This window comes from Triticum aestivum, chromosome 6B (genome assembly GCF_018294505.1).
Source record: "Triticum aestivum cultivar Chinese Spring chromosome 6B, IWGSC CS RefSeq v2.1, whole genome shotgun sequence".
NCBI classification, from domain to species: domain Eukaryota; kingdom Viridiplantae; phylum Streptophyta; class Magnoliopsida; order Poales; family Poaceae; genus Triticum; species Triticum aestivum.
This window is the reverse complement of record NC_057810.1, coordinates 177,951,333-177,977,278: the sequence shown is the minus strand read 5'-3', so window position 1 is coordinate 177,977,278 and position 25,946 is coordinate 177,951,333. Positions and strand designations below refer to the sequence as shown.

General features: G+C 47.4%; 1 protein-coding gene and 1 pseudogene across 1 annotated transcript; one reads left to right on the top strand and one right to left on the bottom strand.

Moving 5' to 3' along the window:
• The first annotated feature begins 13,148 nt into the window (after positions 1-13,148).
• LOC123136433 (peroxidase 3) lies at positions 13,149-15,525 on the top strand. The gene is made up of 4 exons (XM_044555794.1): positions 13,149-13,519; positions 13,654-13,845; positions 13,936-14,098; positions 14,928-15,525. Exons 1-4 carry the CDS (start codon positions 13,265-13,267, stop codon positions 15,347-15,349), a joined length of 1,032 nt encoding a protein of 343 aa, XP_044411729.1. The 5' UTR covers positions 13,149-13,264; the 3' UTR covers positions 15,350-15,525.
• Positions 15,526-16,047: 522 nt separating this feature from the next.
• LOC123136435 (LRR receptor-like serine/threonine-protein kinase GSO1) lies at positions 16,048-23,653 on the bottom strand (annotated as a pseudogene).
• Positions 23,654-25,946: the final 2,293 nt, after the last annotated feature.

Here is a 25,946-nt window from a genome sequence, read left to right as displayed (position 1 = left end):
TGAGGGGAGGGCAGCCGCACCACCCTCCAAGGCGCAGCCCTCCCCTCCCCAACACCTCTCCTCCTCTGTTGTGTGCTTGGCGAAGCCCTGTCGGAGTACTGCTTCTTCACCATCACCACGCCGTCGTGCTACCGGTGGAGCTGACTTCCTCAACCTCTCCTTCCCCCTTGCTGGATCAAGAAGGAGGAGACGTCTCCCGTCCCGTACGTGTGTTGAACGCGGAGGTGCTGTCCGTTCAGCACTTGGACATCGGTGATCCGAATCACGTTCGAGTACGACTCCATCATCACCATCTCCTTGGCTAGCTTCCGCTCGTGATCTACAAGTGGTATGTAGATGCAAACTCTCTCCCTTGACTCGTTGCTTAGATGAACTCATAGATGGATCTTGGTGAAACCGTAGGAAAAATTTTAATTTTCTGCAACGTTCCCCGACAGTGGCATCATGAGCTAGGTCTATGCGTAGTTCTCTAATGCACGAGTAGAACACAATTTATTGTGGGCGTGGATTTTGTCATCTTACTTGCCTCTACTAGTCTTTTCTTGCTCAACGGTATTGTGGGATGAAGCGGCCCGGACCAACCTTACACGTACGCTTACGTGAGACCGGTTCCACCGATTGACATGCACTAGTTGCATAAGGTGGCTGGCGGGTGTCTGTCTCTCCCACTTTAGTTGGAGCGGATTCGATGAACAGGGCCCTTATGAAGGGTAAATAGAAGTTGACAAAATCACGTTGTGGTGATTCGTAGGTAAGAAAACGTTCTTGCTAGAACCCAATCGCAGCCACGTAAAAGATGCAACAACAATTAGAGGACGTCTAACTTGTTTTTGCAGCGATTGATCATGTGATGTGATATGGCCAGAAGTTGTGATGAATGATGAATTGTGATGTATGAGATCATGTTCTTGTAATAGGATTCACGACTTGCATGTCAATGAGTATGACAACCGGCAGGAGCCATAGGAGTTGTCTTTATTTTTTGTATGACCTGCGTGTCATTGAATAACGCCATGTAAACTACTTTACTTTATTGCTAAACATTAGTCATAGAAGTAGAAGTAGTCGTTGGCGTGAAAACTTCATGAAGACACGATGATGGAGATCATGATGATGGAGATCATGGTGTCAAGCCGGTGACAAGATGATCATGGAGCCCCGAAGATGGAGATCAATGGAGCTATATGATATTGGCCATATCATGTCACAACTATATAATTGCATGTGATGTTTATTATGTTTATGCATCTTGTTTACTTAGGACGACGGTAGTAAATAAGATGATCCCTTACAAAAAAAAATTCAAGAAGTGTTCTCCCCTAACTGTGCACCGTTGCTACAGTTCGTCACTTCTAAGCACCACGTGATGATCGGGTGTGATGGATTCTTACGTTCACATACAACGGGTGTAAGACAGTTTTACACAGCGAAAACACTTAGGGTTAACTTGACGAGCCTAGCATGTGCAGACATGGCCTCGGAACACGGAGACCGAAAGGTCGAACACGAGTCGTATGGAAGATACGATCAACATGAGAATGTTCACCGACGATGACTAGTCCGTCTCACGTGATGATCGGACACGGCCTAGTCGACTCGGATCGTGTAACACTTAGATGACTAAAGGGATGTCTAATCTGAGTGGGAGTTCATAATTTGATTAGAACTTAATTATCATGAACTTAGTCTAAAACCTTTGCAAATATGTCTTGTAGATCAAATGGCCAACGCTCATGTCAACATGAACTTCAATGCGTTCCTAGAAAAAACCAAGCTGAAAGATGATGGCAGCAACTATACGGACTGGGTCCGGAACCTGAGGATCATCCTCATAGCTGCCAGGAAACAATATGTCCTAGAAGGACCGCTAGGTGACGCTCCCGTCCCAGAGAACCAAGACATTATGAATGCTTGGCAAACTCGCGCTGATGATTACTCCCTCGTTCAGTGCGGCATGCTTTACAGCTTAGAACCGGGGCTCCAAAAGCGTTTTGAGCATCACGGAGCATATGAGATCTTCGAAGAGCTGAAACTAGTTTTCCAAGCTCATGCCCGGGTCGAGAGATATGATGTCTCCGACAAGTTCTACAGTTGTAAGATGGAGGAAAACAGTTCTGTCAGTGAGCACATCCTGAAGATGTCTGGGTTGCACAACCGTATGACCCAGCTGAACATTAACCTCCCAGATGAGGCGGTCATTGACAGAATCCTCCAGTCGCTCCCACCAAGCTACAAGAGCTTTGTGATGAACTACAACATGCAGGGGATGGTAAAGACCATTCCTGAAGTGTTCTCGATGCTGAAGTCAGCAGAGGCTGAAATCAAGAAAGAACATCAAGTGTTGATGGTCAATAAGACCACTAAGTTCAAGAAGGGCAAGGGTAAGAAGAACTTCAAGAAGGACGGCAAGGATGTTGCCGCGCCCGGTAAGCCTGTTGCCGGGAAGAAGTCAAAGAATGGACCCAAGCCTGAGACTGAGTGCTTTTATTGCAAGGGGAAGGGTCACTGGAAGCGGAACTGCCCCAAATACTTAGCAGATAAGAAGGCCGGCAAAACCAAAGGTATATTTGATATACATGTAAGTGATGCGTATCTTACCAGTACTCGTAGTAACTCCTGGGTATTTGATACCGGTGCCGTTGCTCATATTTGTAACTCACAGCAGGAGCTGCGGAATAAACGGAGACTGGCGAAGGACGAGGTGACGATGCGCGTCAAGAATGGTTCCAGAGTTGATGTGATCGCCGTCGGCACGCTGCCTCTACATTTACCTACGGGATTAGTTTTGAACCTTAATAATTGTTATTTAGTGCCAAGTTTGAGCATGAACATTGTATCTGGATCTCGTTTAATTCGAGATGGCTACTCATTTAAGTCTGAGAATAATGGTTGATCGATTTATATGAGAGATATGTTTTATGGTCATGCTCCGATGGTCAATGGTTTATTCTTAATGAATCTCGAGCGTAATATTACACATGTTCATAGTGTAGATGCCAAAAGATGTAAAGTTGATAACGATAGTCCCACATACTTGTGGCACTGCCGCCTTGGTCACATTGGTGTCAAGCGCATGAAGAAGCTCCATGCCGATGGACTTTTAGAGTCTCTTGATTATGAATCGTTTGACACGTGCGAACCATGCCTCATGGGCAAGATGACCAAGACTCCGTTCTCCGGAACAATGGAGCGAGCAACCAACTTATTGGAAATCATACATACCGATGTGTGCGGTCCAATGAGCGTTGAGGCTCGCGGAGGATATCGTTATGTTCTCACTCTCACTGATGACTTAAGTAGATATGGGTATGTCTACTTAATGAAACACAAGTCTGAGACCTTTGAAAATTTCAAGGAATTTCAGAATGAGGTGGAGAATCAACGTGACCGAAAGATAAAGTGCCTACGATCAGATCGTGGAGGAGAATATTTAAGTCACGAATTTGGCACACACTTAAGGAAATGTGGAATCGTTTCACAACTCACGCCGCCTGGAACACCTCAGCGAAACGGTGTGTCCGAACGTCGTAATCGCACTCTATTGGATATGGTGCGGTCTATGATGTCTCTTACTGATTTACCGCTATCATTTTGGGGATACGCTCTAGAGACAGCTACATTCACTTTAAATAGGGCACCGTCTAAATCCGTTGAGATGACACCGTATGAATTATGGTTTGGGAAGAAACCTAAGCTGTCGTTTCTAAAAGTTTGGGGATGCGATGCTTATGTCAAGAAACTTCAACCTGAAAAGCTCGAACCCAAGTCGGAAAAATGCGTATTCATAGGATACCCTAAGGAAACTGTCGGGTATACCTTCTACTTAAGATCCGAAGGCAAGATCTTTGTTGCCAAGAACGGATGCTTTCTGGAAAAAGAGTTTCTCTCGAAAGAAGTAAGTGGGAGGAAAGTAGAACTCGATGAAGTACTACCTCTTGAACGGGAAAGTGGCGCAGCGCAGGAAACCATTCCTGTGATGCCCACACCAACTGAAGAGGAAAACAAAGATGATGATCAAGGTACTTCGGATCAAGTTACTACTGAACTTCGTAGGTCCACAAGGACACGTTCCGCACCAGAGTGGTACGGCAACCCTGTCCTGGAAATCATGTTGTTAGACAACAATGAACCTTCGAACTATGAAGAAGCGATGGCGGGCCTGGATTCCAACAAATGGCTTGAAGCCATGAAATCCGAGATAGAATCCATGTATGAAAACAAAGTATGGACTTTGACAGACTTGCCCGATGATCGGCGAGCGATAGAAAACAAATGGATTTTTAAGAAGAAGACGGACGCGGATGGTAACGTTACCATCTATAAGGCTCGACTTGTCGCTAAGGGTTATCGACAAGTTCAAGGGATTGACCACGACGAGACTTTCTCTCCTGTAGCGAAGCTGAAGTCCGTCCGAATCATGTTAGCAATTGCCGCATACTATGATTATGAGATATGGCAGATGGACGTCAAAACGACATTCCTTAACGGACATCTTAAGGAAGAGCTGTATATGATGCAGCCGGAAGGTTTTGTCGATCCTCGGAACGCTAACAAAGTATGCAAGCTCCAGCGATCTATTTATGGACTGGTGCAAGCATCTCGGAGTTGGAACATTCGCTTTGATGAGATGATCAAAGCGTTTGGGTTTGCGCAGACTTATGGAGAAGCCTGCGTTTACAAGAAAGTGAGTGGGAGCTCTGTAGCATTTCTCATATTATATGTAGATGACATACTCTTGATGGGAAATGATATGAAACTTCTGGACAACATTAAGGCCTACTTGAACAAGTGTTTTTCAATGAAGGACCTTGGAGAAGCTGCTTATATATTAGGCATCAAGATCTATAGAGATAGATCGAGACGCCTCATAGGTCTTTCACAAAGCACATACCTTGATAAGATTTTGAAAAAGTTCAAAATGGATCAGTCCAAGAAGGGGTTCTTGCCTATGTTACAAGGTGTGAGACTGAGCTCGGCTCAGTCACCGACCACGGCAAAAGATAAAGAAGAGATGAGTGTCATCCCCTATGCTTCAGCCATAGGATCTATTATGTATGCCATGCTGTGTACCAGACCCGATGTAAACCTTGCCGTAAGTTTGGTAGCAAGATACCAAAGTAATCCCGGCAAGGAACACTGGACAGCGGTCAAGAATATCCTGAAGTACCTGAAAAGGACGAAGGACATGTTTCTCGTTTACGGAGGAGACGAAGAGCTCGTCGTAAAGGGTTACATCGACGCTAGCTTCGACTCAGATCTGGATGACTCTAAGTCACAAACCGGATACATGTATATGTTGAATGGTGGAGCAGTAAGCTGGTGTAGCTGCAAGCAGAGCGTCGTGGCGGGATCTACGTGTGAAGCGGAGTACATGGCAGCCTCGGAGGCAGCGCATGAAGCGATTTGGGTGAAGGAGTTCATCACCGACCTAGGAGTCATACCCAATGCGTCGGGGCCGATCAAACTCTTCTGTGACAACACTGGAGCTATTGCCCTTGCCAAGGAGCCCAGATTTCACAAGAAGACCAGGCACATCAAGCGTCGTTTCAACTCCATCCGTAAAAATGTTCAAGATGGAGACATAGAGATTTGCAAAGTGCACACGGATCTGAATGTCGCAGATCCGCTGACTAAACCTCTCTCGCGTGCAAAACATGATCAACACCAGAACTCTATGGGTGTTCGATTCATCACAATGTAACTAGATTGGTGACTCTAGTGCAAGTGGGAGACTGTTGGAAATATGCCCTAGAGGCAATAATAAAAGTATTATTATATTTCAATGTTCATGATAATTGTCTTTTGTTCATGCTATAACTGTATTATCCGGAAATCGTAATACACGTGTGAATACTTAGACCACAATATGTCCCTGGTGAGCCTCTAGTTGACTAGCTCGTTGTGATCAACAGATAGTCATGGTTTCCTGACTATGGACATTGGATGTCGTTGATAACGGGATCACATCATTAGGAGAATGATGTGATGGACAAGACCCAATCCTAAGCATAGCATAAAAGATCGTGTAGTTCGTTTTGCTAGAAGCTTGGCCAATGTCAAGTATCTCTTCCTTCCACCATGAGATCGTGTAACTCCCGGATACCGTAAGAGTGCCTTGGGTGTATCAAACGTCACAACGTAACTGGGTGACTATAAAGGTGCATTACAGGTATCTCCAAAAGTATCTGTTGGGTTGACACGGATCGAGACTGGGATTTGTCACTCCGTATGACGGAGAGGTATCTCTGGGCCCACTCGGTAATGCATCATCATAATGAGCTCAATGTGACCAAGGTGTTGGACACGGGATCATGCATTACGGTATGAGTAAAGTGACTTGCCGGTAACGAGACTGAACAAGGTATTGGGATACCGACGATCGAGTCTCGGGCAAGTAACGTACCGATTGACAAAGGGAATTGTATACAGGGGTTGATCGAATCCTCGACATCGTGGTTCATCCAATGACAACATCGAGGAACATGTGGGAGCCATCATGGGTATCCAGATCCCGCTGTTGGTTATTGACCTGAGAGCGTCTCGGTCATGTCTGCATGTCTCCCGAACCCGTAGGGTCTACACACTTAAGGTTCGGTGACGCTAGGGTTATTAGGAAGACTAGTATGTGACTACCGAATGTTGTTCGGAGTCCCGGATGGGATCCCGGACGTCACGAGGAGCTCCGGAAGGGTCCGGAGGTAAAGATTTATATATGGGAAGTCGTCAAACTGGCACCGGGAAGTTTCGGGGTCATACCGGTATTGTACCGGGGCCACCGGAAGGGTTCCGGGGGTCCACCGGGAGGGTCCACCCTTCCCGGGGGACCACATGGGCTGCGTGGGGCAGGGAGCCAGCCCCTGGTGGGCTGGGCGCACCCCCTCCCTTGGGCCCTTGCGCCTAGGGTTGAGGGGGGAACCCTAGAGGGGGCGCCCCCCTTGACTTGGGGGGCAAGCCACCCTCTCCCCTTCTCCCCTTGGCCGCCCCCCCTAGATGGGATCTAGAGGGGCCGGCCCCCTTCTCCCTTCCCCCTATAAATAGAGGGTTGAGGGGAGGGCAGCCGCACCACCCTCCAAGGCGCAGCCCTCCCCTCCCCAACACCTCTCCTCCTCCGTTGTGTGCTTGGCGAAGCCCTGTCGGAGTACTGCTTCTTCACCATCACCACGCCGTCGTGCTGCCGGTGGAGCTGACTTCCTCAACCTCTCCTTCCCCCTTGCTGGATCAAGAAGGAGGAGACGTCTCCCGTCCCGTACGTGTGTTGAACGCGGAGGTGCTGTCCATTCAGCACTTGGACATCGGTGATCCGAATCACGTTCGAGTACGACTCCATCATCACCATCTCCTTGGCTAGCTTCCGCTCGTGATCTACAAGTGGTATGTAGATGCAAACTCTCTCCCTTGACTCGTTGCTTAGATGAACTCATAGATGGATCTTGGTGAAACCGTAGGAAAAATTTTAATTTTCTGCAACGTTCCCCGACAGGTGTTGCTTGGTACGCGCGCTTCGGGTGCTGGGAACGTGGTGGTACTTCTCCGGAGGGTGCAGCGGTCGCCGGGCATCTTCGTTTCGTCGATCTGCCGTTGTTGGCATTTGTTTCTCTTCCTTTCTTCTTTGTTTTTCTTTGGGCTTATTTGTGCTGCGGCCCCAGCACCTATCGTTGGATGTATCAGTGGTTGCTTTGTAATACAAAGCGGGGGGAAACCCTTTTTCGTCAAATGTAGGTGACAGTAATTGATATTAGGGAAACACTTCGTTTCAACCGACCAATCGAGCGGGCAACGTGAAAGTGGGTGGACATACAATGGAACCTTTATGAAATCTTATCCCATCGCTCGTCTCTATCTTATGGCGTACTTCCTCCCCTTCTCTTTTCTCTCCCCGCTCTGGCATACAACACATGATTGCTCCCGTCATCGTGCTCTCATTCGACAGGGGGATGCTCGTATCGCCACGCTCCCTGTCTAAGAACTTTGCTGTAGAGGTAGGCTGCGCTGCAGCAAAGGTCGCCATCGACACGGGTGCGAGGCCTGATGGTGGTGCTCTGCAAGGTCATCTACATTGTGGGCGCCGTTGCTAGCCATGCATGACCGTGTCCCTGTTGACAACGACATGGTTCATGTTGCCGAGGGTGACCGTAACATGGTCCATGTTGCAATAAGTGATCAGGCCATGCAAGCTATGAAGGTGAGCGCAACATGGTCCATGCTGCAATGAATGACCGTAACATGGTCTATGTGTGTAATATTTGCTACGGGCGATCGAACCGACTGGCTAACGGACCGTAACAACTCGTGTTGCAAAGCCTCAAGCGCAACATGATCCTTGTTGCAAACGGCCACGGCTGATGCGGCGAAGACCAGACGACTGTCGCACGTGTCATCCAACGGCCACCGAGACGGCCGATCCGATCCAGGCATCACCTGGCCGACGCATCGCACCCGCCTTAACGTTAACACTATGATCACCGTAACATGCCAAACAGTAACACGGCCTCGTCGATGTACTTCAACCACGAGGTAGGTAGGTGGTCGGTGAAAGTTGCCTAGAGAGCCCAAGAACCATAAAAGAAGAAGAATCTATTCTTCTTCTACTCTAGTAAAAGTCTGAACGAAGCCTTTGCGAGGGAGGAAGCTTCAGGCCGGGCATGAGCTTTCGGGCAAGGGCAGGAAAGCATATGTTCTTTCCTTGCATTTTCTTCCATCCGTCCACGGCCCCATCCACGCTCGCATCCGGCATCCCCTCGACGTGGACGCCGGGATTGGCATGATGCGTCAATCATGGGCGTGAAAAGCGAGATCGATCCACTTAGCAGAGACATGGAAAGGGAGCAGAAGGGAGCGAAAGAATGGGGAGGACATGGAAATCTCTCTCTCTTTTTTTTTTTTTTGAAACTAGACATGGAAATCTCTCGCGCACACGCTTCCTGCAGGCGGGCGCACGGCGGGCGATCTTCTGTGGTGCGGTGGTGCGCGCCCGCGCCGCGCACCGCGTCGGGTCGGGCTTTCCTCACATGATTGGTCGCCCGTGGGAATCTCGTACCGGCGTACGTGACGGACGCATGCTGCGTGGTTGGGGCTTTCGGTGCGCCACCACTGTGCGTGCACCGCATGCTTAATCGCGGGCAGGGAATCAAAACCGAGCAAGACACAGGCCAGGGGCATATGGCACCCTTGATCATACCTTTCTCGGCCCATGATTTCTTCAACATTGTTTTTTCGATTTTGCTATTTCCCAGATGCCTACATTTTCAATTTTTGCCAGCCACTTCTTCCTTCTTCCCAACCTCACTGGAGAAGAACAACTCACCTGCATATCTTAGGGGGAAGCCGCATCCCCATCGGGGACGGAGCCAGAAAAAATGTATGAGGGGGACCTATTGCTGCTGCTTCACGGTTGGGGAGGGCCAGAACCACTAAAATACAGTTATTTGCTCTCAAAACGTCATATTAGTAGCTCTAACGACGTAATTTTATCAAAGTTGGCCGGGGCCATGGCATGGCCCCAACTTGCCCCCCATTGCCTCTGTCACTGATGCACCTTATCCATCATCTTAGGGTGCGGTATCCAGGGGAACATCGAAGACTTTCACCGATGTGGGGCTTAGAGGGATGGTCGCGACGTTGGCCAGCAATATCGGTGGGGTGAGGTTGAGGGGACGGCAGGGCGGCGAGGCTGCGCGCGGTAGCGCCTGCCGACCGTGGGGGGTGGAGGCTGGCAGATGTGGCAGGGTAGGCCGGCGGCAGAATGATAGACCAGGTCGTGAATGGAAGGAAGAAGACGATCTGTGAGCCGGATCGAACGGACAGAAAACAAAGTGACAGATGAAACTTTTTTTCAAGCACCTATTAGATAGAGGTGTCCCTTGTTTTTTTCTGCAAATGCTCTAGACATTAAGATTACTACCAAGATTATTATATATTTCAAAGAAGCCACGTTTCTAGTTTCCTAGAACGTTCAAATCGGTTCGGCTACCGAGCATCATTGGCTCTCAGCAGGAAGCTGGGATGAATCACTCCAAGCCCCAAGCAATTTCTTTGTGGTATCAGGAGGTCTAGAAGACCGGAGACGGAGACCCGCATCCTATTCTCCTGTACGACAGTGAGGATGTTGTGGATGTTCGTTCACGAGGCGTTGGGGCCGGACTGAGAGGCCTTGAACCCTGTGGACTTCCTCCAATATCGGGCTATGCAGCCGTCGCAACATCGCCGTCTTTTTTGACTCATCTTTGCGGCGATGTCGTGGACATTATGGGCGACTCGTAATAAAATGGTGATTGAGAAGGTTCTCCCACAAAAGGCATCTGACTCATACTTCAAATTCCTTGCTTTTCTGCAGCACTGGCACCCGCTTCGAGGCAGCGTGACCGCGATCGTCTCAGCCTCATGCTGGATGCGCTACTAGCTACGGCTCGTCGGCTTTCATCATCGTAGTGCCGCATGGCGGCTGCCACTAGGTGGCTTTTTTTTTCTGATTTCTTTTATGCTCTCTGGGGCTTGATTGTGCTGTGGCCCCGGCCGTCGTTTCACGCTTGAAACTTGAATGCTTGTATGGACCGGTGCTTTATTTATAAAGCGGGGCGAAAGCCTATTTCGAGGTGTAGAAGGACCACACCACCATCGCCCAAATAATGACCCAACTGTTATTTATAATATCGTACGATAGGTCATCAACTGTTCCTTATGACCAAGGAAGGTCAACCCCTGTTTTTAAGCATCAGCCACAAGAATATCTTGGTCTTAAAACGGATCTTTAATTTACACGATCACAATTGATCAATCATAATTTTTAGTGAATGAGGGCAAAGTTTTTGACCAACAGTCACTCGATTATAATGTGATAGATAGAAATTCACAATCACATGTAATATTTGTCCATGTTCAAACATGACGGTAATGTTGCATCAAACTTCGATAAACATGAACCACATTCTAGTAAAAAATGTTGTTAATGAAATAATTCGTCTTAGCGAAACAAAATACATGTAACATTTTGGTATGGAGGGAGTAGCTTTCATTGTGTTTAGGATGGCTGGGCGCTCTAGGCGCGCCGCGGCGATGGCAGGAGCAGTTGCTTAGCTTCACTGTGTATGATTCTGAATAATTTGAGAATATTAAATTAAATTTTTAATCTAAACTCATTGTACAAGAATCATGATTTGGATGGTTAGTAGACGGGCTCCCTGGTTTGTTCCAACACCTTGGAGGCATGTTCGAATACTTGTATTCCAAGGTTAGAACAAGCCGCACAGTAATGATAATGAGGCGCGAACCAACCTGTGGTTGGAAGGTTAGAAGGACAGTAGTATCCCTAGCTCATCAGGATTCAAGTCCTAGACTTGACATGGTGCTCATATTTTCATAGATTTATTTCAGGCTTTCCGGCGATGTTCGTTCAATGGGTGGAGGCATCCCCATCGACTACGAGGCGCCTGTAGTGACTTCGTCAATCTCAAGATGCTATGCCGGCTAAGGCTGGTCATAGTGGGAGTAACATAGGTAGTAACATACATGCCACATAAGCAAAAAAGATGATGTGTCAGGTAATTAATGAAGAGAGAGGCAAATAGAGTAACATAATATGTTACCATCACATAGCGGTTCCCAATGCAAAATGAGTCTAGAAAGTAATAAATGAGGTAATGCATGACACTACACATATGTTACTACCCACTATAGAGGTAGTAACATAGACTAGTAACATATGCATGTTACTAGTCTAAGTTACTCCCCACTATGACCAGCCTAAGTCTCACGGAGGTGCTCATAGAGGTAGGGTGTGCGTGCATGCGTTCATAGGGGTAAGTATATGCTTGTGTATGTGAGCGACTTCGATTATATAGTTCAAAAATAATAATGATAATGAAGCACATCCAACCCTTTTTAAAATTGTGCAAGTTGTGCAACATGTGTTGTGTGAGGAGATCAAGAAGGTAATTCCGTCCGACAGAGTCGAAAGCCTTCTTGATATCAAGCTTGAAAAGCAGGGTGGGCTTCCGAATGCGATGTAATTTCCTTGCCAAGTTGTGTAAGTACAGAAAATTGCCATGAACTATCCGTGGCTTGATGAAGGCACTTTCAGTGCGGGAGACAAGGGTGTGCATGAACGGGGCCAAATGGTTAGTCATCATCTTAGCCGCAATTGTCAGAATTGCCTAATAAGGCCAATCGACCTAAAGTCGGAGATGCACTTAGCCCCCTCTTTCTGTCACCCGACTATTATGTGACAGATAGAAACTCACAATCGCTTGTAGTATGTGTACATGTTCAAACATGAACGTAATGTTGCATCAATTTTCCACAAACATGAAGCACATTCTAGTAAAAGAAGTTGTTAATGAAAAAATTGTCTTAACGAGACAAAATACATATAATATTTTGGTGTGGAAGGAGTAGCTTTCGTTGTGTTTAGGATGGCTTGCCGCTCTAGGCCCGCGGCAATTGCAGGAGTTGATGCTTAGCTTCGGTGCGTATGATTTTGAATAATTTGAGAATATTAAATTAAATTTTCTAATCCGGCACATCATACGAGAATCGTGATTTGGATGGTTAGTAGACATGCTCCCAGATTTGTTCCCCCACTATGAAGGCAAGTTCGAATTTCCTTGTATTCCAAGATTAGGACAAATCAGACACGAACCAATTTGTGGGTCGATGGTTAGGAGGACATTGATATTCCCAGTTCATGAGTTCATGAGAGGAGACATTCTGTTCTACTACAAGGTAACTGTGATAACTTCGTCAATTTGAAGATGCTATGCCGGCTAAGTCTCCCGAAAGTGCTTATAAAGGTAGGGTGTGTGCATGCGTTTATAAGAGTGGATGTATGTGAGCGACTTTTGATTGTACTATGTTTAATAAAAATAATAATGATACTGAGGCGCATCCAAATTATTAAACTGTGCATGTTGTGCAGCTTGTGTCGTGTGAGCCAATATGCGAGTTGTGGTTTTCTCGAGAAGAAATTAAGAGACAAAAAGAGGTTGGCATCTCATTGGCTCGAGTGCATGTGTAGCAATGCACAGTACCGCCACGCCTGGCCTCACGCCACTGGTTTCAGTCCCAAGTAAGCCAGGGGCCTACACAACGATACCCGCAGATGTACTGCTGCCTCCACTGCCATGCGTATATAACGCAGCCCAAGTGCGAGCGTCGACCGGCGTACTGACCCTGCTCTACTGTACTGCACCTCTGCTGCTACATACCACTTCAGAGAGTCGAGCAGAGTAGAGGCGAACAGAGTGAGCGGCGATCACCACGCAGACGCGCCATGGCCGCCGCCGTGCCGTTGCCGGTGATGCTCCTTGTCGCGGTGGCCGTCATGCTCGTCGGCGCCGGCGCAGGCGCGGCAGGGGTGCGCGGCGGGCGGCGGCAGCAGCAGCAGCAGCTGAGGATGGGGTTCTACGACAAGAGCTGCCCGGCGGCGGAGCGGATCGTGGGCGACTACGTCCGGCAGCACGTCCGGCGCGTGCCCACCGTCGCGCCCGCGCTGCTCCGGACGCACTACCACGACTGCTTCGTCAGGGTACGCACGCACGCACGTGCACACGAGCATTCCATACGTGCGCGTGACTCCATGCAAATGCTGCATCAGTTCTGTGCTGCTTATGAATTAATTTACTGTCGCGTGCTGGTGTGGTGTGGTCTGCGTGCATGCAGGGCTGCGACGGGTCCATCCTGCTCAACTCCACCGCCGCCGGCGCGGCGGAGAAGGACGCGCCGCCGAACCTGACGCTGCGCGGGTTCGACCTCATCGACCGCGTCAAGGGCCTCGTCGAGCAGGCCTGCCCCGGCGTCGTCTCCTGCGCCGACGTCCTCGCGCTCGCCGCCCGGGACGCCGTCGCCGCCATTGTACGCCGCGCTCTGCTCAGCTCAGCTCACGTACGCCATCTGGTCATCTATCCGTAGCCAGCACTGACGTGCACATGGTCTCCGGTGCAGGGCGGGCCGTCGTGGCGCGTGCCGACGGGGAGGAGGGACGGCACGGTGTCGACCATGCAGGAGGCGGTCCGCGAGCTGCCGTCGCCGTCGATGACCTTCCCGCAGCTCGTCGCCCTGTTCGCCGGCAAGGGCCTCGACGTGCGCGACCTCGTCTGGCTGTCAGGTGCGTTCCCAGCATACACACCCTAGCTTAATAATCACATGCCACCTACACTAACCAACCAGCTCTGCATGCATGTAGTACGTCTGATCACATGAATTACTAAACTAAACATCTGCTAAAAAGATTGAACAGAGACAACTGACCCCAAATTATCTGAGAAGTGGTAGCCACCGACACGATGAAAGGCTGTCAGTTACCGCCCATTCTTTGTGTGCCGATCGGGCATAGCAAAGCAGCAAGAAGAATCGTTGCTTTATCTGTCGGCCTCAAGCCAGATGGGCTGATATTCCTTCACCAACAACCGTAGTTTCTGAACACTAGCTGCCACAACGAATCAGACACTTTCCAGACTTCAGTAAAATGTTCCAAAATTTTAGCACCGTAGATTCCTGTAAACCCTGCTCCCAACCATCGTTTTGCTTCCTCTAATTTTGGAAGCCATTTGAGAGACTTATGCTTGCCTGTGAACGGCATCCATTTCTGACGATGGCAAGCTCATGCTTGCATGTCTACTTCACCTGTATCATCAATCAAGTCCAAACCGATAATAGCCTTTACTTTATATCCTGTTTCCCGTTCCATACTTTAACATTTATAGTAGGGCCAACTTTTGAAATAGACTTCACCAACGCTACGCTGAGAGTCCAACAGAAACCATCTCTTTTTCTCCCACTAAAACTTCACCAAAAAAGTTCTTCCAAGAATAATGTTACAATATAAGCCCACTGAAGCGAGTAGATGAAAAGGAAAATTTACAGAAAAACAAATACGTAGTACTAAATTCTTGCTTGGTCGAATGTGTCTCTAAATCGAGCCTGAGGTGCAACAGGTGCGCACACCATCGGCATCGCCCACTGCTCGTCCTTCGCGGACCGCCTCTACAGCTACCCCAGCGCCGGCAACGGCACCGGGACCGTCCCGCCCCTCGACGCCGCCTACGCGGCCAACCTGCGGCAGCGCAAGTGCAGGATGGGCGGCCGCGACACCACGGTGGAGATGGACCCCGGCAGCTTCCTGACGTTCGACCTCGGCTACTACCACACTGTGCTGAAGCACAGGGCCCTGTTCCGGTCCGACGCCGCGCTGGTCACCGATCCCGCGGCGCGGGCCGACATCGCCGGCGTCGTGTCCAGCCCGCCGGAGGTGTTCTTCCAGGTGTTCGCGCGGTCCATGGCGAGGCTGGGCGCCGTGCAGGTCAAGACCGGCTCTCAGGGGGAGATCAGGAAGCACTGCGCCGTCGTCAACAGCTAGATCGAACAGAGATGCTGTGATTTTGCTCTTATTCTTTCGTCATCTGTAACCAGTGTTATTTTGATCATATTTTTGTTGAGAATGGTGGTAGAATAACTGAGTCTGCAGGTTAACTGCGAACACAGAAGATATGACATGTGTATGCACTACTTATAAGATTGATGAAGTTGTATTCATAGGTATGTGAAAGCTCCGAAAAATATACAAGCAGCGATGATGAAACATAGTAGTACATAACTGCGAACTCACTAAATTCAAAGAGTATTACAAGTGTATGAAATTGTCTCATCAAACAGAGAACAAATATAAGCCACTTCTGCTCACGTAGCAACAGATCATTACAGCTTAAGAAACAGATAGCAGAGTCATAGACAATACTTGCATATACGTCCATGGCAGACTGTCCGACTAAACTTCAAGAACCACTCAGGCGCTAGCACAGAACAGAGTGCCGTACTGTCAGGTGCGCTTCATCTTCAGTATGAACTTTTGGTGCACTGCATCTATGCAATTGAAGAAAGCAAACCTCCAGATCTTGCAGAAAAACAGTGCTCCAAACCATACCCAGAAACCAAAGATAGTTCCAGCAATCACCGAGTAGCACAGCCAAAATGTTTCAAGTTCATGGTGATGTTCCTTTGCCACATCCACTGGCGCTGTAGTATCTGAATTGTTTGTACTCCCTCCGTCCGTGAATAAGTGTACTTCTACGTTTTATCGTGAGTCAAAGTTTTAAAATTTGGACCAACTTTATAGAAAAGAATAGTAGCATATATGACATCAAATTGGTATATTATGAAACTACATTTCAAAATGAACCTATTGATAGTAATTTAGTGCCATAAATGCTACTACTTTTTCCTATAAAGTTGGTCAAAGTATTAGAACTTTGACTTAGGACAAAACCTAGATGTACACTTATTCGCGGACGGAGGGAGTACATGCTATGCTCAATGGGGGACCACAAAGTCCCAGATTATTGCTATAGATAGATGGGTCATCAAGCGTCTGGAGTTGATTACCTGTAGGTATCTCTCCAGATAGAAGGTTGTTGGAGAGATTGAGAGTGTTGAGGAATATCAAGTTTGACATGCTAGAAGGAATAGGACCGGATAGTTTGTTCAACGAAAGGTCAAGGGATTCTAACGACTTCAGATTGCCAATGTCCTTGGGGATACCACCACACAGATAATTTCTTGACATATTTAGCAACTGGATGCCTCTAAGATTTGTTAACTCTAAAGGGATTTCACCGGAGAGAGAATTGCCAGAGAGATCGATGCCGGTCACAAATGCATGCCTTACCTGAAAGGTATGCTCCTGCCCCTTCCAAATAATGTCCATGCCACCCTCATCAAAATATCCAAAGGCGGTAGATTTTATGTTGATTGTTAGAACTGGCTGCATCGTAGATGTATGTGTCATCATGGAAAAGTTGAAAAATCTTTCTGGTATGGAACCTTCAAAACTATTTTCAGCTAGATCAAGCAGTTGGAGATGGGAGAGTTGCGACAGCTGCCAAGGAATACTTCCACAGAACCTGTTTGATCGCAGTTTAAGAATCTTCAGCATAGGGTTGTTGTCCCTTATCCACAAAGGAATTGCACCAGAAATATTATTGTTCCCGAGATCCAAAACAACAAGGTTTTTGAAGTTCTTCAACACTTCTGGAAAGCAGCCTGTGAAATTGTTATTTGACAAGTGCAGTGATCGTAGTGAAGAGTTGTAGTAAGTTGAGGTTGGAACTTCCCCAGAAAAAGCATTGCCCGACAAGTTCAAGGATTGCAAGTCTTTCAAATTCCAGTAGCAACCAGGAAGCTCTCCAAAGAACTGATTCTGTGATAGATCCAAGATCTGCAAACGTGGCAGTTGGCAAAGGGAAGACAGTGATTCTCCCAAAAAGCTGCTATGTTCTGTATTGTTGGACACCTTGAAAGCCCGCGACTGCCTATTGACAGTACGAATTACATCTGTAAGCTTGTTGCCAGACAATAACAGAACAACAAGATTTATCAGACAGGATATACTTGCAGGAAGCTCACCCCCAAGATGGTTGGACCTGAGGGCAAGCAATTTCAAAGATGTTGCATTGCTGATAGCTGGTGGTATAACTCCAGTAAGGCGATTTCTGGATGCATCAAATACCTCAAGCTTGGTCCAGTTTGTAAACATCTCTTGTGGGATGGTACCACTGAATCTGTTGTTCCCTATATCAAAGTATTGCAATTCCATGCACTTGCTGATTTGTGATGGGAGTCTTCCAGTCAACTGGTTACTGGATGCATCAAATACCTGGAGCTTGGTCTGATTTGTAAACATCTCTTGTGGGATGGTACCGCTGATGCTGTTTGTATTTATTCCAAACTGTCTCAATTCTTGCATCCTGGCAAAAGATGGTGGCAAACTTCCAAATAACTGGTTATGTGATAGGTACATGTCCCGGAGGTTAGTAAGGTTCCCCAGCTCGGGTGGAAGCGTAGAAAACAAACTAGCGTTTCTAATGCCAAGTTTCTGTAGCAACTGAAGCTGCCCGAGTGAAGCTGGGATCGATCCACCAAGTGGGTTGCTGCCCAGTAGAAGAGTTTGCAATCCAGGTATCATCCCCAGCTCCTCTGGGATTCCACCCGTGAGATTATTTCCGTTGATACATAGTATCTCTAGCTTTCGGAGCCTTGAGAATGAGCAAGGTATGGAGCCAGAGAATCCATTAGCCGACAAATTTAGATACCTCAACCTTGGGACCATCTCTGGCAGTGGATCTGGTAACAGACCTGAAAAGGCATTACCGATAAATCAAGGGACCTTATATTCGCATTGGTGTAGTTCGGGATGAATAGTGGGAAGTTTCCACTGAGATCATTATTAGCTAGAGATAACAACTTCAAATTGGGCATATGCGACAACTTGGCATATTCTGGGTTGGTCAAGTATGAACTTGATGAGCATTGGTGGGTTGCTGAGTTGGTAGGGGATGGCAGCAACGAGATTGTTGCTGCTCAAGTCTAGAGAGATTGTTGTTGTTGAGATTGATCTTAGTGAGGTTCCGGAACACTGCAGAGTAGAAGGTATGAAGCGTACCATGGAGTCTTGAGTTGGGAAGGTGGAGCTTGATAACATGCCCGGCAGCATCACAGGTGACGCGAACCAAGAGCATGTAGAGTTTGCCATCGACCATGAGGACAACGAGTTGGCGCGAATCAAAGTGGACTTCCATCGGAGAAGTGCTTCTGCTTCCGGATTGATTGCCTTGGCCGTGCATATTAGCAGGAAAGTTGAGAGGTGGAAGAGTGCCTGCAGCGCCATTGGTGCTTCGCTGTTTCTAGGATGAAGCAAGCTGCATGGTGTTGAATGTATCCAAGCTGCAGACAGAATGCATTAAAGATCATTAAGATTGTAGCAGTGCTGCCGCTGGACTGGCATGTGCGCATAAAGACTGAAGACTTGGGGGTCGTGGTTGACAGCGAAACCACAGTTCCAGTAGGACCCCATGGAAGGTCATCATAACATGTACTCCCTCCGTCCAGTACTAAGGTTGAGACACTTATTTTGGGACGGAGGGAGTACGAATCAAAATGGGAACACAATGCAGATGGGCAGATTACTGGGGAAAAACTGTAGTTTCTGAATACTGCGACCCCGAATCAGGCACTTTAGAGACTTCAGTACAATGTTCCAAATATTTACATAATCTGAATATTTACCAGATAGCAGACTTTATATATTATTATTTTGTTGCCAGGCACTGATAACCTGAGTAACTGATGCATGTCTATGAACGGCATCCATTTCTGACTGTGCCAAACTCACATTTACATGTCTACTTCACATTTGCCTTATCAATCAAAAAACCCTGTCCCTATTGCATACTTCAGCATTTAGCGCAAACTTTTGAACTAGACTTCCCAATTCTACTGCTGAAGCGAATCCAACAGAAACCATCTCTTTTTTTTCTACTAATAATTTCACCAAAAAAATTTCATCATGAATAGTGTTATGTAAACCCACTGAGGTCCAGTTCGGCGATTAAAGTACTCCCTCTGTTCGGACATAAGTGTCGTGGTTTTAGTTCAAATTTGAACTAAAACCACGGCACTTATTTCGGAACGGAGGGTGCACTTGAATTACAACGAATGTGAAAAGCAACATTTAAAACAAATCTTCACATAAACAAATACTGAACTCTTGCATGGTTGAACGTGTTTCTGAATCAAACCTGAGATGCAGGTGCGCACACCATCGGAATCGCCCACTGCTCGTCCTTCGCCGACCGCCTCTACAGCTACCCCAGCGCCTGCAACGGCACCGGGACCGAACTGCCCCTCGATGCCTCCTATGCCACCAACCTGCGGCAGCAAAAGTACAGGATGGGCGATAGTGCCGCAGTACAGATTGACCCCGGCAGCTTCTTGACGTCCGGCCTCGACTACTACCACACTGTGCTCAAGCACAGGGCCCTGTTCCGGTCCGACGTCGCGCTGGTCACCGACGGCGCGGCGCAGGCCGACATCGGCGGCGTCGTGTCAAGCCCGCCGGAGGTGTTCTTCCAGGTGTTTGCGTGGTCCATGGCGAGGCTGGGCGCCGTGCAGGTCAAGACCGGCTCTCAGGGGGAGATCAGGAAGCACTGCGCCGTCGTCAACAGCTAGATCAAAATGAGATGCCCGGAGAGGGTTATTTTGCCTGGAAACTGTTGGTGGATGCTGTGATTTTGCTCTTATTCTTTGGTCATCTGTTGTAACCAGTGTTATTTGGATCATATTTTTGTTGAGAATGGTGGTAGAATAACTGAGTCTGCAGGTTAACTGTGAACACAGAAGATATGACATGTGTATGCACGACTTATAAGATTGAAGTTGTATTCATAGGTACTAGCAAGCTCCGAAAAATATACACGCGACGACGACGAAACATACATGACTGCAAATCACAAAATTCGGAGAATTACACCTAGTACAAGTCTCTAGAAAATAGCTTATGAGAAGCTCAGAAGAAATATAAGCCACTTCTGCTCACATAGGAACAGATCATTACAACTTAAAAAACGAAGAGCAGGATCATGGACAATACAATATATGTCCATTGCAGATACTGCAGGTCTGAAGAACCTTCAAAAGGCACTCTAGCGCTAGGACAAAGCAGAGTGCCGTACTCTCAGGTGCGCTTCATCTTCAGTATAAAATTTTGGTGCAGCGCATCGACGTAGCTGAAGAAAGCAAGCCTCCAGATCTTGCAGAAAAACAATGCTCCAAACCGAAGACAGTTCCAGCAATCATGGAGTAGTACATCCACACCCTTTCAAGTTCATCGTGATGTTCCTTTGCCCCATCCACCGGTGTCGTAGTATCTGAATTGTTTGTACATGGAATGCTCAATGGGGGACCACAGAGTCCGAGGTTATTGCTATAGATCGATGGGTCCTCGAGTGTCTGGAGTTGACTTCCTGTGGGTATCTCACCTGATAGACGGTTGTTTGAGAGGTTAAGAGAGCTCAGGAACTTCAAGTTTGACATGCTAGGAGGAATAGGACCAGACAGTTTATTCCACGAGAGGTCAAGGGATTCTAACAGTTTGAGATTGCCAATGTCCTTCGGGATACCACCAGATAGATTATTTCTTGACATATTTAGTAACTGGACCCCTCTAAGATTTGTCAACTCTGAAGGCATTTCACCGGAGAGAGAATTGCCGGAGAGATCAATGCCAGTCACAAATAGATATCTTTCGTCAAAGGTGTATTCCTGTCTCTTCCAAAGTATACCTATGCTGCCATCATCAGAAAATCGGAAGGGTCTCAATTCTATGTAAGTTGTTGGAACCGGCTGCATCATGGATGCCTGACTCATCGAGGAGAAGTTTATAAAATTTTCTGTTATAGAACCTACAAAAGTATTTTCAGCGAGATCAAGACGTTGGAGATGAGAGAGTTTTAGTAGCTGCCTGGGAATACTTCCATGGAACATGTTTGATCGCAGTCTGAGAATCCTCAGCAAAGGATTGCTTTCCCCTATCCACGGAGGAAGTGCACCAGACATTTTATTGTTCCCAAGATCCAAAATCACAAGGCTTTTGAAGTTCTTCAACACTGCTGGAAAGCAACCTGTGAACTTGTTGTTGGACAAGTGCAACAAACTTAGCGACGAATTGTAGTTAGCTGAGGTTGGAACTACCCCAGCAAAAGCATTGCTCGACAAATCCAAGAATTGTAGATCTCTCAAATTCCACAAGCAACCAGGAAGCTCACCAAACAACTGATTGTTTGATAGATCCAAGATTCGCAGAAGTGTTAGTTGACAAAAGACATACAATGGTTTTCCCAAGAACCCGCTATTCTTGGCCACTTTGACAACTGGCAACTGCTTGCTGTCAAGATTAGGACCGATACCCGTAAACTTGTTGTCAGATAAGAAGAGAGCAACAAGGTTTACCAGTGAGGAGATGGTCGCAGGAATCTCACCCTCAAGATGGTTGAAGCTGGCGCGAAGGAGTTTCAAAGATGATGCATTACTGATATTTGATGGCATAATTCCAGTAAGGTAGTTATTTGACAAGTCCAATGCTTGCAAATTTGGCATGCTTCCAACCTCCACCGTTATCGAGCCAGTAAAGTTGTTGTGGGAAAGGAGGAGACACAATAGCTCCTTCCACTCGCTGATCTGAGAAGGGATGCTTCCAGCTAACAAGTTGTGATTTACATCAAAGTACTTGAGCTTGGTCCAGTTTGTAAACATCTCTTGTGGAATGGTACCACTGATACTGTTCTCCTCTATTACAAAATCTTGCAATTCCTGCATCCTGGCCAACGATGGTGGCAAAGTTCCGAATAAATGATTCTCGTTCAGTACCATGATCTTGAGACTGGTAAGGTTCCCCAGCTGGGGCGGAAGAGTAGAAACCAAGCTAGCATTTCCGATGCCGAGCTTCTCCAGCAACTGAAGCTGCCCGAGTGAGGCTGGGATTGACCCACCAAGTGGGTTAACGGATAGTGAAAGATATCGGAGTCCAGGTATCATCCCCAGCATCTCTGGGATTCCTCCTGTGAGATTATTTCTCTAGAGAGTTAGTATCTCTAGCTTTTGGAGCCTTGAGAGCGAGCAAGGTATGGAGCCAGAGAATATATTAATGGACAGATTTAGATACCTCAACCTTGGGACAATCTCCGGCAGTGAATCTGGTAACGGCCCTGTGAAGGCGTTACCTGATAAATCGAGGAACCTCATCCTCGCATGGGTGCAGTTGAGGATGAATTGTGGGAAGGTACCACTGAGATTGTTATTAGCTAGAGATAACAGCTTTAAAGTGGACATGGGTGAGAATTTGGCATATTCTGGGTTGGTAAGGTTGTTATTTCCCAAATCTAACTTGATAATCATTGGTAGCTTGCTGAGTTGGTAGGGGATGGCACCAACAAGATTGTTGCTGCTCAAGTTCAGAACGGTGAGGGTGCGAAACAGAGAGATATTTGCTGGGACAACACCACCAAGGTTATTTGTGCTAAGGTCAAGCATGGTGAGGTTTTGGAGCACTGGAGAGTATAAGGCGTGTAGCGTACCATGAAGGCCCACAATGGGAAGACGGAGCTCGGTAACATGTCCAGCAGTGTCACAAGTGACGCCAAACCAAGAACACATGGGACTGGAAATCGACCAGGAGGACAGCGAGTTGGCTCGAATCAAACTGGACTTCCATCGGAGTAGTGCCTCTGCTTCTGGGTTGATCTCCTTGGCTGTGCATACTAGCAGAAAGAGTGAGATATAGAAGAGTTTCTGCAGAGCCATTGCAGCGGTTAGCCGGTTACAGTGTTGATAAGAAAATGGGTAAGTTGAAGGGTGCTCTATGCATTGGCTTTAGAAGTAGCTAGAGTGCACATAGATCAAATCATGTCTGTGTCATTGCAAACGAAGACTTGTCTGAAGACTTCTTGTGTTGGGGAAATATCAAATCATAAATTGTGTCAGTGTTCTGCGGCCACGCACTGTTGAAAAATAGCCGGCTTATCACAGAAGTTATTAGAAGTCGCGAGTAAAGTGATGACTGATATGTATGCGGGTGTGGTTGCCTGCTAACACAAAGCAAACCAAATCAGCTTATCAGCCAGTCAGATCTCTAGGATTGAATGCAGTTGTGTCTGAATCATCCTGTTACGCAAACAAAATCTACTGTGTCTAGGGGACGACAAATGCACAAACGCACGCCATATTTGGGGATTTTTTTTGATCAAACACATTTGGGGATTTTAACTTACAAATGGATTTTCGAGACATCGAACAATGCAAAACGGTGATAAACGGACCGGGAAGTTTGATACCAGCGTGGAGGAGGGCGGCTGCTGGGAGCGAGCAAGGGCAACGTGAGTCGCATCTTCTCCCCGCCCGTGGGGTTTGCTGGCTTGACCGGCGAGGACGACGAGACGAGGCGCCATCGGGTATCTCTGGTGAAGGAGATGGCCGGCGGCGAGTAAGCAACGCGCCTTCTCGTGGCTCTGACACGGGAGAAGGACGGCGGCGCCCGTGGAAGCAACCGTGGAAACGAAGGGGGAAACCGGCGGCGTCACCGGAGGGCACGAAGGCACGGCCGATGAGAACTGTAGAAACTGGCGAAGGGGAAAACGAGGACCAGGCCACGATTCACGAACATGCGGGCCCACTCCAAGGAGCACCCAGCAACTCGAGTGAATATCCCGTGAATACCAAAGATACAATGAAACTCCATATTAAATGCATTTGAAAGTTTAGAGAATTATTAGAAAAAAAAACAGAGCTATATCACATATTAGTAAATTTAGCCGAGGCCCGTGATGCAATTAGTGGTGAGGAGGCATTATCACACCACTTGACACAATGAACAAAAGAGGAGTCATTACTACTACATATAGGTAGAGATGGCATCACAGAAGGTGGCGGCGAGGCCCTTGTTGCTCCCTTTTGGAGGACGCCGGAAACCGAGGTCGCGGCCCTGGGTGGAGATGGCACCGCCAGGCTTGACCTGCTCCCAGCAGCGACGAGCAACACTGGCGCGGTGGCAAAGGATAATGATATGGGCGAAGGCGGTTGGATGTATATGTTGCGACAATATGGTATTGGTGCACGCGGGTGACACTGACGGTTGGATAACCCTACATCCAGGGGTTGTTTGGATGGAGGCCTATCAGACAACTCCTTTGCCAGGCACAAATCTCAGCCTCAGGCCTCCAAAATCGGACTTGACTCAGGCCGTTTTTGTGGAAGCGAACCAAACAGCCTCTCTCTCTCTCTCTCTCTCTCTCTCTCTCTCTCTCATCAACATAGATGAAGGTGGTGTGAAAGTGTTTGCAAGCTTTTGTTGTTTTTGCCCACAACAAGGGTGGGATTTGGGATCTCACATCATCGAGATCCAGCTAGGGAGTCGTCAAACCGCTAGAATGGTTACCTCCAGGAACGACTTCAATTATAAAGATGTGCATGCTACAGAGAAAAACCCATGATCTCACCTCTCTGACTTTATCAGGCAATGTAGATGTTGCCTCAAAACTCGGCTTCGGAGATGAGGATCTCATTTGGAACCTTTGGTTGGATAAGTCAATATCGATGCACGTGTGATCACTTCCCAAAGCTTAGTGAAGTAGTACTTTTGTTCGTTGTTCCATCACATGTCATGTTCTTGATGGGTTTATGGGGATACTGTAGTCAGATCTTTTGTGGATGGTCACATATTTCTTATTGTTTACTTTTGTAGCTCACCTTTTATGACAATATCTAAGAAAAAACATGGTGACATTTGAAAAAACATGGTGACGTTGAGAATGCATCATAACTGTAACTAGACTTCATTCCCCACTACCGAATGTTGCATATGACGGATGTAGAACCTCGACTCACCAACAACTTGTGCTGCCACATGAGTTTAGTGAGCTAGTGCCCAAGGATATGTCACAGATCCGCTACACGTGATGCCGCAACGGCACACACAGTTGCTGGCACAAAGCTCTCCGCCACCCTTTTTGTCTTATAGGTCAAAGATGAGAGGCCTTTAGGTAGGGTTTTTGGGTAGCAAAAGTACGTATGTGCTTCCATTAGCCTCCCATGAATCAAAATCCTCATCTTCAGATCCTTCACCCCATTCCTTTGACACGATGACTGGCATTATACCAGTACCTGGAAACCCTCATCGCGGCCCCTCTGTACGGAGTGTGCAAGAAAGTGATTAACAATTTACTAGACCGTACCCTACCTGTGGCAGGGACAAGTGGTAGCACAATTCAAGTATGGGGGTTACCGGAATAAGACTCGATCTACAATCGACTAGGGAGGTTTAAGTTTCCCATCATTGGGTTAGCACAATATATATCCTTGGTGGTACCCAACAGGGTCACCACTTGGCATGTCCCAACATGCCCTCACTGATCATTCTCGTCACAACGAGATTCCTGTCTCACGCTCACTTTCACTAGTGATAGATCCTTTCCTGCAGGTTAGTCAAAAGAGGCATAGGAATATGTGGCACAAAGGTTTCATGTTTAGGTGAAATCAAATACTGACAAGGAACCACATATGCATGATCATCTATATGCAATTTCATATGAGGTAACATAACATGTTTCAAATATTCTAGCAAGCAATCATCA

Excerpts from the sequence above, each read along its gene's own strand:
- LOC123136433 (XM_044555794.1), top strand. The coding sequence starts at position 13,265 with ATGGCCGCCGCCGTGCCGTTGCCGGTGATGCTCCTTGTCGCGGTGGCC. Across the intron at positions 13,846-13,935 it reads GGGACGCCGTCGCCGCCATT|GGCGGGCCGTCGTGGCGCGT; the intron begins GTACGCCGCGCT and ends TCTCCGGTGCAG. Across the intron at positions 14,099-14,927 it reads CGACCTCGTCTGGCTGTCAG|GTGCGCACACCATCGGCATC; the intron begins GTGCGTTCCCAG and ends GAGGTGCAACAG.